At 41.0% G+C, this 13,163-nt stretch overlaps 8 protein-coding genes across 9 annotated transcripts in view; 5 read left to right on the forward strand and 3 right to left on the reverse strand.

Moving 5' to 3' along the window:
• The window catches only part of LOC139140223 (golgin subfamily A member 6-like protein 26), a 43,999-nt gene that overhangs the window by 15,986 nt on the left and 14,850 nt on the right, over positions 1-13,163 (forward strand). The gene's annotated exons all lie outside the window — the stretch shown is intronic.
• On the reverse strand, positions 965-1,582 carry LOC139140226 (late histone H2A.3, gonadal). Its single transcript, XM_070709321.1, has one exon. It carries the CDS (start codon positions 1,464-1,466, stop codon positions 1,089-1,091), a length of 378 nt encoding a protein of 125 aa, XP_070565422.1. The 5' UTR covers positions 1,467-1,582; the 3' UTR covers positions 965-1,088.
• On the forward strand, positions 1,715-2,339 carry LOC139140227 (histone H2B, gonadal-like). Its single transcript, XM_070709322.1, has one exon. It carries the CDS (start codon positions 1,758-1,760, stop codon positions 2,124-2,126), a length of 369 nt encoding a protein of 122 aa, XP_070565423.1. The 5' UTR covers positions 1,715-1,757; the 3' UTR covers positions 2,127-2,339.
• LOC139140230 (histone H4) lies at positions 5,142-5,625 on the forward strand. The gene has a single exon (XM_070709326.1). The coding sequence runs from the start codon at positions 5,187-5,189 to the stop codon at positions 5,496-5,498; it is 312 nt and encodes a 103-aa protein (XP_070565427.1). The 5' UTR covers positions 5,142-5,186; the 3' UTR covers positions 5,499-5,625.
• On the reverse strand, positions 6,271-7,436 carry LOC139140224 (late histone H2A.3, gonadal-like). The gene is made up of 2 exons (XM_070709319.1): positions 7,020-7,436; positions 6,271-6,459 (listed from the first exon to the last, which is right to left on the reverse strand). The coding sequence occupies exons 1-2, from the start codon at positions 7,391-7,393 to the stop codon at positions 6,405-6,407; spliced, it is 429 nt and encodes a 142-aa protein (XP_070565420.1). The 5' UTR covers positions 7,394-7,436; the 3' UTR covers positions 6,271-6,404.
• On the forward strand, positions 7,609-8,200 carry LOC139140229 (histone H2B, gonadal-like). Its single transcript, XM_070709325.1, has one exon. It carries the CDS (start codon positions 7,686-7,688, stop codon positions 8,052-8,054), a length of 369 nt encoding a protein of 122 aa, XP_070565426.1. The 5' UTR covers positions 7,609-7,685; the 3' UTR covers positions 8,055-8,200.
• LOC139140215 (late histone H2A.3, gonadal) lies at positions 10,106-13,153 on the reverse strand. The gene has a single exon (XM_070709307.1). The coding sequence runs from the start codon at positions 13,151-13,153 to the stop codon at positions 12,776-12,778; it is 378 nt and encodes a 125-aa protein (XP_070565408.1). The 3' UTR covers positions 10,106-12,775.
• LOC139140217 (histone H4) lies at positions 10,865-11,222 on the forward strand. Its single transcript, XM_070709309.1, has one exon. The coding sequence runs from the start codon at positions 10,911-10,913 to the stop codon at positions 11,220-11,222; it is 312 nt and encodes a 103-aa protein (XP_070565410.1). The 5' UTR covers positions 10,865-10,910.

Consider the following 13,163-nt stretch of genomic DNA (forward strand, 5'->3'; position numbering starts at 1 on the left):
AATGTATAAAATGCACTTTTTACGGCGGCTGCAATTTATGTGCCAATCTGAGAACGGCAAAGTCGTCCAAGATGTGAAAATATGGAAATTCCTATATCAATAAAGTGTCCAGTTTTTCGCTACAGTATGTGTTGTTTGTGTTATTCCCAAGGGTTTGACGTTATCTGTAGTTGATAGTATACTCATGTCGACTGAATTTTAGCTCGAACTAATTTTTTTTTGCTAGGCTAAATTTGTATTTCTATTAGTTCACTTTCCTAGTGTATTCACATTCTGTTACGATGACGAGTAAAAGCACTAACTTATTCTACTGAAAAAAACAACAACAGACTTATTTTGCTGCCACATTATTAAACATATCAAAACATAAAAACAAAATTATGTTTGTTATGTTATCGGTCATTACTGTAATATAGTTGTGCACACACCTTATGACGTATAGCAAAATTGATGCAGTTAGGCCTACGCGGTTTTCTTTCTCCTTTTTCCCCCTTTCTTTTTTTTATTTCTAACAATGCTGGTTTGGCACTGTTTATCATTGTCTTTTATCACTGGCAGCATAATACTTCCGTTTTCTTTTTAGCATTTTTGGACATCCAAACAGGGATATAAATGTGGCTGTACTGATGAGTATACCCCCCCCCCAAAAAAAAAGCCATGCCACGCGCAGTGACCAGAACCGATATTTTTTGGCCTAAGAGAGAAAGTGAGGATTGATAATCTCAAGATGCTTTTCGTATCGGTCATCAGATACAGCTCTCTATTTGTTTAGCAATTATCGATATAGTCGAAAGAAAATAAACATAATAGGCAACCATCTGATAATTTATCGTCGCTCTGGTGGGTGAACGACCTTATTGCAAATCATCGTCAATTATAAACAATTGTCAAGATGGTATACACGTTGCATAATTAGACGGTAATTAATTACTCTAATTTTTGATTTGGGAATGTTTCTAATGAAATGTTAACGTCTCCAAGACATGTGAAGTGTATTATGTGTAAAGGTTTTGTACGGTAGTTCTCTTTTTTGAGGATGTGGTGGCCCTGAAAAGGGCCGTTTGGTATGTGTATGCTAGGCATACGATTTACTTGGATTTGGCTTGGGTCTTCTTGGGCAAGAGTACTGCCTGGATGTTTGGCAATACACCACCCTGGGCGATGGTGACACCACCGAGGAGTTTGTTCAATTCCTCGTCGTTACGGACAGCCAACTGCAAGTGACGGGGGATGATTCTGGTCTTCTTGTTGTCACGGGCAGCGTTGCCTGCCAACTCGAGGATTTCGGCGGCCAAGTACTCGAGGACTGCAGCCAAGTAGACTGGAGCACCAGCACCGACACGCTGGGCGTAGTTGCCCTTGCGCAGGAAACGGTGTACACGACCAACGGGGAACTGCAGACCAGCACGGCTGGATCGGCTCTTGGCCTTACCCTTAGCTTTACCTCCTTTGCCACGTCCAGACATTGTGATTTTTCCTTGTGAATATCAAGATTCAAAGTGCTACAAAATGGGATCTTACCCGTATTTATACTGACTATCAGGATCGTGATAAGTGGTCCCGTAGACCAATCAGTTGAATGAAATATCTAAATATTAAGTAGAGTATTGTTTACTTAAGTGTTATCGTACTTCCAACTCGGTTCGTTGAATTTCCCGCCCAGTTATTTCAAGCCCTAATTTGCATTTGATTTTTTATAAATTACGGCCAGTAACCCGTTGACGGGCATTCTGAATTGCTCGTTCCTGACGTTCACAATGCCTCCCAAGACTAGTGGTAAAGCTGCCAAGAAGGCCGGCAAGGCCAAAGCCGCACGTAGTGGCGACAAGAAGAGGAAGAGAAAAAGGAAGGAAAGCTATGGTATCTACATCTACAAGGTCTTGAAACAGGTCCACCCCGACACTGGTGTCTCCTCCAAAGCTATGTCAATCATGAACAGCTTTGTCAACGACATCTTCGAGCGTATCGCCGCCGAAGCTTCCCGCCTGGCCCACTACAACAAGCGTTCCACCATCACCAGCAGAGAGATCCAGACCGCTGTCCGTCTCTTGCTGCCCGGTGAGCTTGCCAAGCACGCCGTCAGTGAAGGCACCAAAGCCGTCACCAAATACACCAGCTCCAAGTAAATTGTATGCCCAGCATACACATACCAAACGGCCCTTTTTAGGGCCACCACATCCTCAAAAAAGAGAACTACCGTTCAGTAACATGAAACTATTATAAATCAGAAATATAGAAAAGTTTTTAATACTTTCAGTCCGTTATATAACCATATATAATAAAGGTCCGACGCAGGTAGCGTAAATTCACGCGCCAAAAGATGTCAAAAAATCTGTTCTGAGTTTACCTGGTCTATTCGTTGAAAAAATATTCGCAGTGAAATTTATAATCAAAAGAAAGAAGAAAGGGATGTTGACTCAGGTACAGATTAAACACAAGTATTTACATCTTCAGTCGTAGAAGCACCTAGTGTCACAGAATTTATTTGTTGCTTGTTATTTTGCAGCTGTTTACAAACTTAAGTGTTCTCCATTTGATGTGTCTGCTCTTCTAGGATAGCGCGGGCCTTTGTGTCTTGTGTTTCGTTTATGGCGCTCTCGTTCGCGCCAATATTCCAGCCGCAACCGTTCGCTACTTCTTTGTTAGTAATTCATAAACAGCAAATTAAGTGTGTCATCTTTATCTGCTGAATGACACATGTCATAAAATTAATATTTTAAGATCAAAACATCGCAGTGTGTTCTTACTGACAGAAAGGTTGTAACAAGACTAGATTCCCCCGTCGCCCAGTGCACTCACTCACACGCACCAGTGTTGGATCTTCCGTCTCTTCTAGTCTACATCTGTTATGATAGATTATGTATCATGTGAATTAGCAAAGTAAATCTGAAACATAGTACCTTCGAGAAAGGGTCTATGCTGAAAACAAGGTAAAAAATTCTATACCAAATGTTTCATTTCTATTACTGTAATACTGGCTGGTAGAGATGTCACCTTGGGCGACCAAGTCTGTTTTTCCTTTCACTACTTTGATGAGGTCGTCGGAACAGTGGTCGTCGGAGCTCTAAAGTTTTCTCCTTGTACTTCAGGGTAGTTATTAAGTTACGAAGCCATGGCATTGTAGAAGCAGTAGGTAAAGTGTCCCAGATGTTTGGCCCTCGCTGTTTGGCAAACTTTTGGCGCCATTTTGAATCGTCTTCGTTACAAGAAGTTCTAACAACAAGGGACCTTTGACCGGATTTGACCAATCGTCGACAAGGCCGCCTTCGCTTTTGAGCTGGCCGGGAAAACTATGTGGGCCAAAGTTCTATTGAAATTCAAATGTTCAGACGGAGTTTGTTTATATGTGGGTTCGTGACAATACTACAGACTTAGAACGAATCTGATGGTACGTAAGGCATCAGTTATGTCATCGAATAATTTGTCGAGGCCGAAATCACGCCGAAATCACGCATACGTAAGGGATATGGAGGGTAGAGGGTCGAAATCTGCAAATAATTTGGTTGCCTATTTTTACTTTTGCATTTTCCGATTCCCCGGTTTGGTAGGTAGGTCAACAACAACCCAATGAATAAAATAGTCATGTCATCCAATGGTCTGACGTTAATGATAATCGACTTTGATTTTAAAAAATTCTAAAATTGAGTTTTCATGAGATAAGCAACAACTTTGTAACAGGCGACAAAAGCTGCAACTTTTGATAACTATTTTCAATATTTCTATTATTATTTCATGTAACACTTGACTTTTAGGTCGAGCCAGTATCAGTGAAAAAATCTCGCGATTATAGCGACTGCACTACAGCTGAGATTTCAAACGGTCAGGGAATAGTGATTAAATTTGGCAAAAGTGATACGATTACATTTCATATTTTATCTTTACATCTCACCTAGCTGCTGTACAATAGCTCGAGGTTTTGCCTGGGTATTTGGGTCGGACGGCAAAACGTCCGACCCAAATACCCAGGCAAAACCTCGAGCTACTGTACTGCAGCTACTTCTCACCAGTTTGTACGAGACTTGCCGCGTTATTCTTTTTTGAATGTATGCGGCCTCTCTCTCGCTCTTTCTCCCTCTTCCTCCCCTCTTTCTGTCTGCCTGTTTCTCTCTCTCTCTCCCCCTCTCTCTCCCTCTCTCTCTCTCTCTCTCTCTCTCTCTCTCTCTCTCTCTCTCTCTCTCTCTCTCTCTCTCTCTCTCTCTCAGCAGACCCTAAAAAGGGGTCTATGATATCTTGAAGTTCCCGTTTAAAGTATGAAATGAGATAGGCCCATAATTTGCCTCTGATAATTTTAGTGATTCGCCGTCGTAAGTAATTGAGCTTGTGTGCTCACTTATCTCCGGAAAAGTACGGTGAGACGCTTGCGCGCATACCATAAAGAAATTTAAAAAAAAAACCGACGAATTAGCTCTAAATCGGTGCCGGCGATGAGCAGATAAAAGTATATTTGTCGTGTAAATAGGATTTTCTGTATTGTTCTGACAGTTCTGATCTAATGCTGACAGCTAAATACTATTTCGTTCCGAGTCGAATGAAAAATCAAAGTAGTAAATATTTAAAGGAATAAGTTGCCACTGGCAGCTCACAATTTTTTTTGTTTTGTATTTACGCAACATTACGGTAAAAATGCCTTTTTACTGTCATATTGCATTTGACGATATCTTTAAAATAATAAGGTAGAATTTGTCATATTTAAAAAAGCAGATCCAACAAGTCATGATTTTCTTCCCCCTTGCAACTAAACAAATGCGTGTGACATTCATTTCTTACACTAGTTGTGTATGTATGTATGTATGTATGTATGTATGTATGTATGTATGTATGTATGTATGTATGTATGTATGTATGTATGTCTATGTATGTATGTATGTATGTATGTATGTATGTATGTATGTATGTATGTATGTATGTATGTATGTATGTATGTATGTATTATGTTTGATCAAGATTTTTTATCTATCCAGCATATCGAAGGGAGGGTAACACTGCTTCTACGTTGATTGGATAATTAAAGTGACCAATCATCGATGAGAACGCGTTGCTTATCAGTAAGGCGGGAAAACTGTTCAGCGAGTTATTGTAATTCAAATGTTAAGATAGTGTTTGTTATTGCGTTCGTGCTACTACTATATATTAAGTAGGAAGCCAATGCAAGGTATCAGTTATTTGAAATCGAATTACTTGCAAGCATGTCTGGTCGTGGTAAAGGAGGCAAAGGTCTGGGAAAAGGAGGCGCCAAGCGTCATCGTAAGGTGTTGCGTGATAACATCCAGGGTATCACCAAGCCAGCTATCCGTCGTCTGGCCCGTCGTGGTGGTGTCAAGCGTATCTCTGGTCTCATCTACGAAGAAACCCGTGGTGTACTCAAGGTTTTCTTGGAGAACGTCATCCGTGATGCCGTCACCTACACCGAGCACGCCAAGAGAAAGACCGTCACCGCCATGGATGTGGTCTACGCTCTGAAACGCCAGGGCCGTACTCTGTACGGTTTCGGCGGTTAGATTAACAGTTGCTGACCCATACCAAACGGCCCTTTTCAGGGCCACCACATCCTCCAAAAAGAGAACTACCGAACCATTTTGTTGTGTGTATGTGTGTGCGTGTGCATGTGTTTGTGTGTGTGTATATAATGGCAGTGGATTTGAAAGAAATATCAAAAGCCACATGCCTTATTTAAGATATTTCAAAATTATGTATAGACATCACTGACCCAATACAAGGGTCTGTCAAACTTTTCGTAGGCCCAATATGTTGCCCGAAATTGAATTGACAATAACGTCATGTAATATAAGCATACTTAGCTTTTAACTCGCATTCCATGACTGGTAAAAACGATAAATTAGCCCGTAGACGTTCCATTCACAAAGTGTCATTGCAGAAAACTGAATATTGAAAATGCCATGTCGACGACTTCGTTACACTGCCCACAGTCCCTCGTGGTCTTCTGTGATAGAGAAGGTGCCGTGAAGTATGCTTTTTCCCGCAACCGAGAACCGACGTTGTCATTCAAACTGTACAAGCACCTGTCCAAGTGTCTATTTGTTCACAATGCTGCTTTTTCAACAAATTGACCAAAAAATTACAAATCCTTTGCATTTGGCAAGCATAGTTCATGTCCCCTATTCCAAACCATCATTTGTATATAATTACTGCAACTTATGAAATTCCTTGTTTCTGATCTGCACATGTGTATGAATTCGAAATGGGTAGCTATAAGCCTACACATGGTCAGTATGTAGTAATACGCCATTGTGAATCATCTCAAAGGTTGGCTGTTTGTGCAGGGACCATTGCGTCAAGTTTTGTCGTTACAAACGGCAAAAAGGAAAGATTTTACCCGCGTGTTGCTAAGATTATTCATCTCTGCTTATGCATGTACTTCGATATAACGCATAAACGATTGTATTCTATAGATATAGTGCGATTAGATACTGGTACGCCCACCAATACTGTGCTAAACCCCTACAACAAGAAAAAGAAAAAAACTGCATTAATCAACAGCAAACTCATGACACCAGTAAAGTAGAACGCTTTATTGCGAACCTAAAAAATTGGTAAATTTATAAAGAAAGAGAAAACTTTGAAGTTTACGAGTAATCCGAGCGAATAATATCAGCCTTTTCAGTGTTGTTAACTTTTTTGATAGAAATAAAATCGAATTAAATATAATCATGATACGAGAATATCACCACCTATCAATGCCAAAACTGTACACTAAGGTAGATAGGTTTCAATAATAACATTACTCTAGCATTTATCAAACAATATTAGATCGTTGCTATTGATTTCACAATTTTTAATCACATTCCCCTGGATGGAATGAGTAACTATGCATCATGATTGAGCTTCCATTACAAATATTGCACTTTGTTGAATGAATGTTTTGCTTAAGAAATGTTGACGTTTCCCGGATCTGTAGAGTGTATTGTGCGCATAGGTTTTGTACGGTAGTTCTCTTTTTTGAGGATGTGGTGGCCCTGAAAAGGGCCGTTTGGTATGTGTATGCTGGGCATACGATTTACTTGGATTTGGCTTGGGTCTTCTTGGGCAAGAGTACTGCCTGGATGTTTGGCAATACACCACCCTGGGCGATGGTGACACCACCGAGGAGTTTGTTCAATTCCTCGTCGTTACGGACAGCCAATTGCAAGTGACGGGGGATGATTCTTGTCTTCTTGTTGTCACGGGCAGCGTTGCCTGCCAACTCGAGGATTTCGGCGGCCAAGTACTCGAGGACTGCAGCCAAGTATACTGGAGCACCAGCACCGACACGCTGGGCGTAGTTGCCCTTGCGCAGGAAACGGTGTACACGACCAACGGGGAACTGCAGACCAGCACGGCTGGATCGGCTCTTGGCCTTACCCTTAGCTTTGCCTCCTTTACCACGTCCAGACATTTTGTTATTTACTAGTGAATATCAGAATTCAAAGTGCTGCAAAATGGGGATCTTACCCGTATTTATACTGTCTATCAGGATCGTGATAAGTGGTCCCGTAGACCAATCAGTTGAATGAAATATCTAAATATTAAGTAGAGTATTGTTTACTTAAGTGTTATCGTACTTCCAACTCGGTTCGTTAAATTTCCCGCCCAGTTATTTCAAGCCCTAATTTGCATTTGATCCTTTATAAATAACAGCCAGTAACCCGTTGGCGGTTATTCTGAATTGCTCGTTACTGACATTCACAATGGCTCCAAAGACAAGTGGTAAAGCTGCCAAGAAGGCCGGCAAGGCCAAAGCCGCACGTAGTGGCGACAAGAAGAGGAAGAGGAAAAGGAAGGAAAGCTATGGTATCTACATATATAAGGTACTGAAACAGGTCCACCCCGACACTGGTGTCTCCTCCAAAGCTATGTCAATCATGAACAGCTTTGTCAACGACATCTTCGAGCGTATCGCCGCTGAAGCTTCCCGCTTGGCCCACTACAACAAGCGTTCCACCATCACCAGCAGAGAGATCCAGACCGCTGTCCGTCTCTTGCTGCCCGGTGAGCTTGCCAAGCACGCCGTCAGTGAAGGCACCAAAGCCGTCACCAAATACACCAGCTCCAAGTAAATCGTATGCCCAGCATACACATACCAAACGGCCCTTTTCAGGGCCACCACATCCTCAAAAAAGAGAACTACCGTAAAGTTACACTAGACCATTATAAGTCAGAAAAAACGTTTTTAATACTTTCAATCCATTGCATGACCGTACATAAAGATCCAATAGTTATAACTTTTTAAAATTTATAATGCAAAGTAAGACTAAATGGATATTGAATCAGTTAAAATGAGAAATTAAGAAATTGATTGAACACGATTTAGAAATTGATTGAGCACGGTTATTTACATATTCCTCTGATGGAATAGCGCGAGCCTTGTGTTTTTGGTATCGACCATCGCTGGCGATTAATTCATGGTGCTCTCGATTGCATTTATATTCCAACCGCAACCGTTCGATAGTTCTTTGTTAGCGATACATACACAACATATTAAGTGCGTTATCATTATCTGCTTTATGACACATGTCATATTTTAACATCAGAACTTCGTAGTCTAGCCTGTGTTGTACTGACAGAAAGGTTGTGACAAGACTGGATTTCCCCGTCGCCCAGTGCACTCACTCACACGCACCAGCGTTGGATCTCCCGTCTCTTCCAGTCTATGTATCATGTGAATTAGCAAAGTCTAAAAACAAGGTCAAAAATTCTACGCCAAAATGTTTCATTTCTATGACTGTAATATTTGTTGGTAGAGATGTCACCTTGGGCGACCCAGTCTGTAAGTTTGTCCTTACACTACTTTGGTGAATATGCTGCCTCGTAAAACCATGGGCGTAAAAGATATATTTTAGGCGCATAGTTGTCGGAACAAATGCCCTCGAGGAAAACCTTCTCGGGGGTCTATGGTGGGAACGATAGTCGTCGGAGCTCTAAAGTCTGCTCCGTGTTCTTTAGGGTAGTTATTTACGAAACTATGACATTGTAAAGATTTAGTGGGTAATGAGTCCCGGCTGTCAAATTCTCGTGCATAAGAGATGTTGGTTCCGAGCTGTTTTTGCAAACTTTCGGCGCAATTTTTATCGAGTCTTCGTTAAAAGACTTCTAACAATATGGGATCTTTTGACTAGACTTCTAACAATAAGAGGTATTTGACCGGATTTGACCAATCATCGACAAGGCTGCATCCGCTCTTTGGCTGGGCGGGAAAATTAAGTGGGCCAAAGTCCTATTGAAATTCAAATGTTTCTTATTGGGTTCGTGACAATACTTCTTACTTAGATTAGAACGATTGTATGTAAGGCATCAGTTATGTCATCGAATAATTTGTCGAGGCCGAATTCACGCATACCTAGGGGATGGAGGAATCTAAGGGGGCAGTTTGAAAGGTCTTGGCTGTTCTTCGGGGGTAGTAGATTTAGTTGTTTGCACTGGGTAAAGGGCTGAAATCTGCAAAAAGTTTGGTTGTCTATTTTCAATTGTACATTTTCCGATTCAATAGTTTGGTAGGTAGTTCAATAAAAACTGAATGAATGACATTGTTGTATCATCCAATGGCCCTAGTGTTAATGATAATTAAACAAATTCTGAAATCATTTAGTAGAATTTCATGACATTTATTTTTTTCAATCTAAAATAGTAAAACAAAGCCATTGAGTTTTCATAAGAAAAGCAACAACTTTGTAACAGGGGACAAAGATTGCATCTTTTAATAACATTTTTTAACATTTTTATCTATTTAATGGCGGTTGAATTTATCACTTTACTTTTAGGTCGTTTAAAGAATATGATCGCCATGTTTTGAGAACACAACCCAGTACACTCACCTCAGTGTGTATGAATCAAGCACGAGTGAAAATCTCGCGATTATAGCGACTGCACTACAGCTGCGGGAGATTTGAAACGATCAGAGAAAAATGATTTAATTTGGCAAAAAGTAATAAGATTACCTCCCTCTTATTTATTTTTTCCTCACCAATTTCAACTGGACTTGACGCGTTATTATTTATTTTGTATGCATGTTGCATCTCTCTCTCTCTCTCTCTCTCTCTCTCTCTCTCTCTCTCTCTCTCTCTCTCCATAGACCCGAAAATAAAGTCAATGAAATGCGATAGACCCAAGCATCGATTCTGATAATTTTAGTGAAGCTGTGGCGCACACCTATGAAAAAAATTACAAAAACTTGACGAGTTAGTCTTTAATCGGTGCTGGCGATGACCAGATGAAAGTATATATGTTGTGTTAATGGGAATTTCTCTTTAGTTCTGACAGTCTGATCTAATGCTAACGGCTAAATACTGCTATCCCCTTCCGATTATATGACAAATAAATTAATCAATTAATAAGGAATGTTGCTTCGGTTAGCTCACAACTGTTTTGTTTAGTATTGTTGCATCATGGCGGCAAAAATGCCTTGTTATACTGCCATATCTTTAAAATAACGCCGCATTTGTTACATTAAAAAGCAGATCCTACAGGTCATGATTTTCTTGCCCGTTGCAACTAAAAAAAGGTTCATTACAGTCAAATGTGCTGATCTAGTCCGTACAGATATTACACTGGTTGTGTTTGTGTGTATGTGTGTGTGTATGTGTGTATGTGTATGCACGGAGCTACAAATTTATGTACGCATGGAGCTAGAAACGTTTTTAGCGTCATGAGTATGTATGTATTGTGTATTGTATTGTATTATCCGTCAAGCATGTAGAATGAGTTAACACTGCTTCTGTACGTTGATTGGATAATTAAAATGACCAATAATCGACAAGTCCATATTTGCTCATAATCTAGGCGGGAAAACTGTTAAGCGGGTTATTGATATTCAAATGTTAAGATAGTGTTCGTTATTGCGTTCGTGCTACTACTATATATTAAGTAGGAAGCCATTGTATGGTATCAGTTATTTAAAATCCGAATAAACTACAAACATGTCTGGTCGTGGTAAAGGAGGCAAAGGTCTGGGAAAAGGAGGCGCCAAGCGTCATCGTAAGGTGTTGCGTGACAACATCCAGGGTATCACCAAGCCAGCTATCCGTCGTCTGGCCCGTCGTGGTGGTGTCAAGCGTATCTCTGGTCTCATCTACGAAGAAACCCGTGGTGTACTCAAGGTCTTCTTGGAGAACGTCATCCGTGATGCCGTCACCTACACCGAGCACGCCAAGAGAAAGACCGTCACCGCCATGGATGTGGTCTACGCTCTGAAACGCCAGGGCCGTACTCTGTACGGTTTCGGCGGTTAGATTAACAGTTGCTGACCCATACCAAACGGCCCTTTTCAGGGCCACCACATCCTCCAAAAAGAGAACTACCGAACTATTTTGTCGTGTGTGTGCGTATGTGTATGTGTACTGATGCATATTAAAAGGAAATATCGAACGCCACTATCCCTAATTTATGATATTTCAAAATTACTTATTGACATCACTGACCTAATGCAACGGACTGTCAAACTTTTTGTAGGTCCGATGTAATCGAAATGAAATCGACAATATTATCGTGCAATATTATAACGTACTTGGCATTTGACTTGTAACCCTGCCCCTGTTAAACTCGCATATCATGAATGGTGTATAAATTTGCCTGTACTCTAGACTGAAAGATCTGTCCCCTCGGACGCTTCCTAACCCCCCCCCCCTCGTCTTTAATTTATTTCAACAAAGGTCGCAAATAAAACAGGATTCCATAATTGTGAATGGACAAGAGGGGAGCGTAGAGAGCGCCATCGAGCGATGGATCCTCCAGGATACCTGTAGGCGATCCCTTGCATGAGATCAAAATAATAATTTTGCAAACCATCATTGATTACTGCAGCTATTCAATACCTTTTTTTGTGATTAGCACATTCGTATGAATTCGAAGTTAGGTAGTTACACACATGGTCGGTATGATTTAGTAATACGCCATTGTGAATCATAAGGGTTTGGCTGTTTTTGGCGGGAACACTGTCGGGAAAACGGCAAAAAGGGGAAGACGTTACCCGCGTATATCTAAGTGACCGGATGAGTAATATCACAAATACATTTTGATTTTCAGAGTGTAATTATATACCTGCAACGCCTCGCTTGTAGTTCCAGATCGATTAGGGTAGTATGAACAATTCGTCTATGCTGATGTATATACTGCGATATCTGAAGGTGCAAGAAAGGTGTTAAATGCATAAACGACTGTATACTATATGGTGCTTCAATTGCGTTAGATACGTACGCCAAAACTGCTTGGCCGAACCCTACAACAAGAAAAAGGCAAAAGTGCATTACGCTACCTATAAAATAATGACACAAAGTAGAACGCAGTATTGCCAGCCGAAAAAGACTTGGTGAAATTAATAAAGAAAATAAAGGAGACTCAAATGAGAAATTTAAACTTTGATATTTTCGAGTAATCTCAAGCGAGTTGTATCAGCTTTTTCAGTAAGCTTATTGTAAACCTTTTTTTACTGCAATAATATCGCATTAAAATATACATGATATCATCATGATACTAAAATATCACTGCCTACATGACGAATCTGTACACATTGGGTAGATAGGTTTAAATATCAAATTATTTGGATCGTTGCTATTGATTTTGCCGATTTGTATATCCGCCACCCTGAAAGATATGCTTAAATACGAATCATGATTTATCTGGTATGAATTGCTTACTAATTTAGATTTTTTGTTGATTGAGTATGTTGACGTTTCCCGGACATGTGAAGTGTATCATGTATAGGTTCTTGTACGGTAGTTCTCTTTTTTGAGGATGTGGTGGCCCTGAAAAGGGCCGTTTGGTATGTGTATGCTAGGCATACGATTTACTTGGATTTGGCTTGGGTCTTCTTGGGCAAGAGTACTGCCTGGATGTTTGGCAATACACCACCCTGGGCGATGGTGACACCACCGAGGAGTTTGTTCAATTCCTCGTCATTACGGACAGCCAACTGCAAGTGACGGGGGATGATCCTGGTCTTCTTGTTGTCACGGGCAGCGTTGCCTGCCAACTCGAGGATTTCGGCGGCCAAGTACTCGAGGACTGCAGCCAAGTAGACTGGAGCACCAGCACCGACACGCTGGGCGTAGTTGCCCTTGCGCAGGAAACGGTGTACACGACCAACGGGGAACTGCAGACCAGCACGGCTGGATCGGCTCTTGGCCTTACCCTTAGCTTTGCCTCCTTTACCACGTCCAGACATTTTGTTATTT

Source organism: Ptychodera flava, chromosome 9 (genome assembly GCF_041260155.1).
Source record: "Ptychodera flava strain L36383 chromosome 9, AS_Pfla_20210202, whole genome shotgun sequence".
Lineage (NCBI taxonomy): Eukaryota > Metazoa > Hemichordata > Enteropneusta > Ptychoderidae > Ptychodera > Ptychodera flava.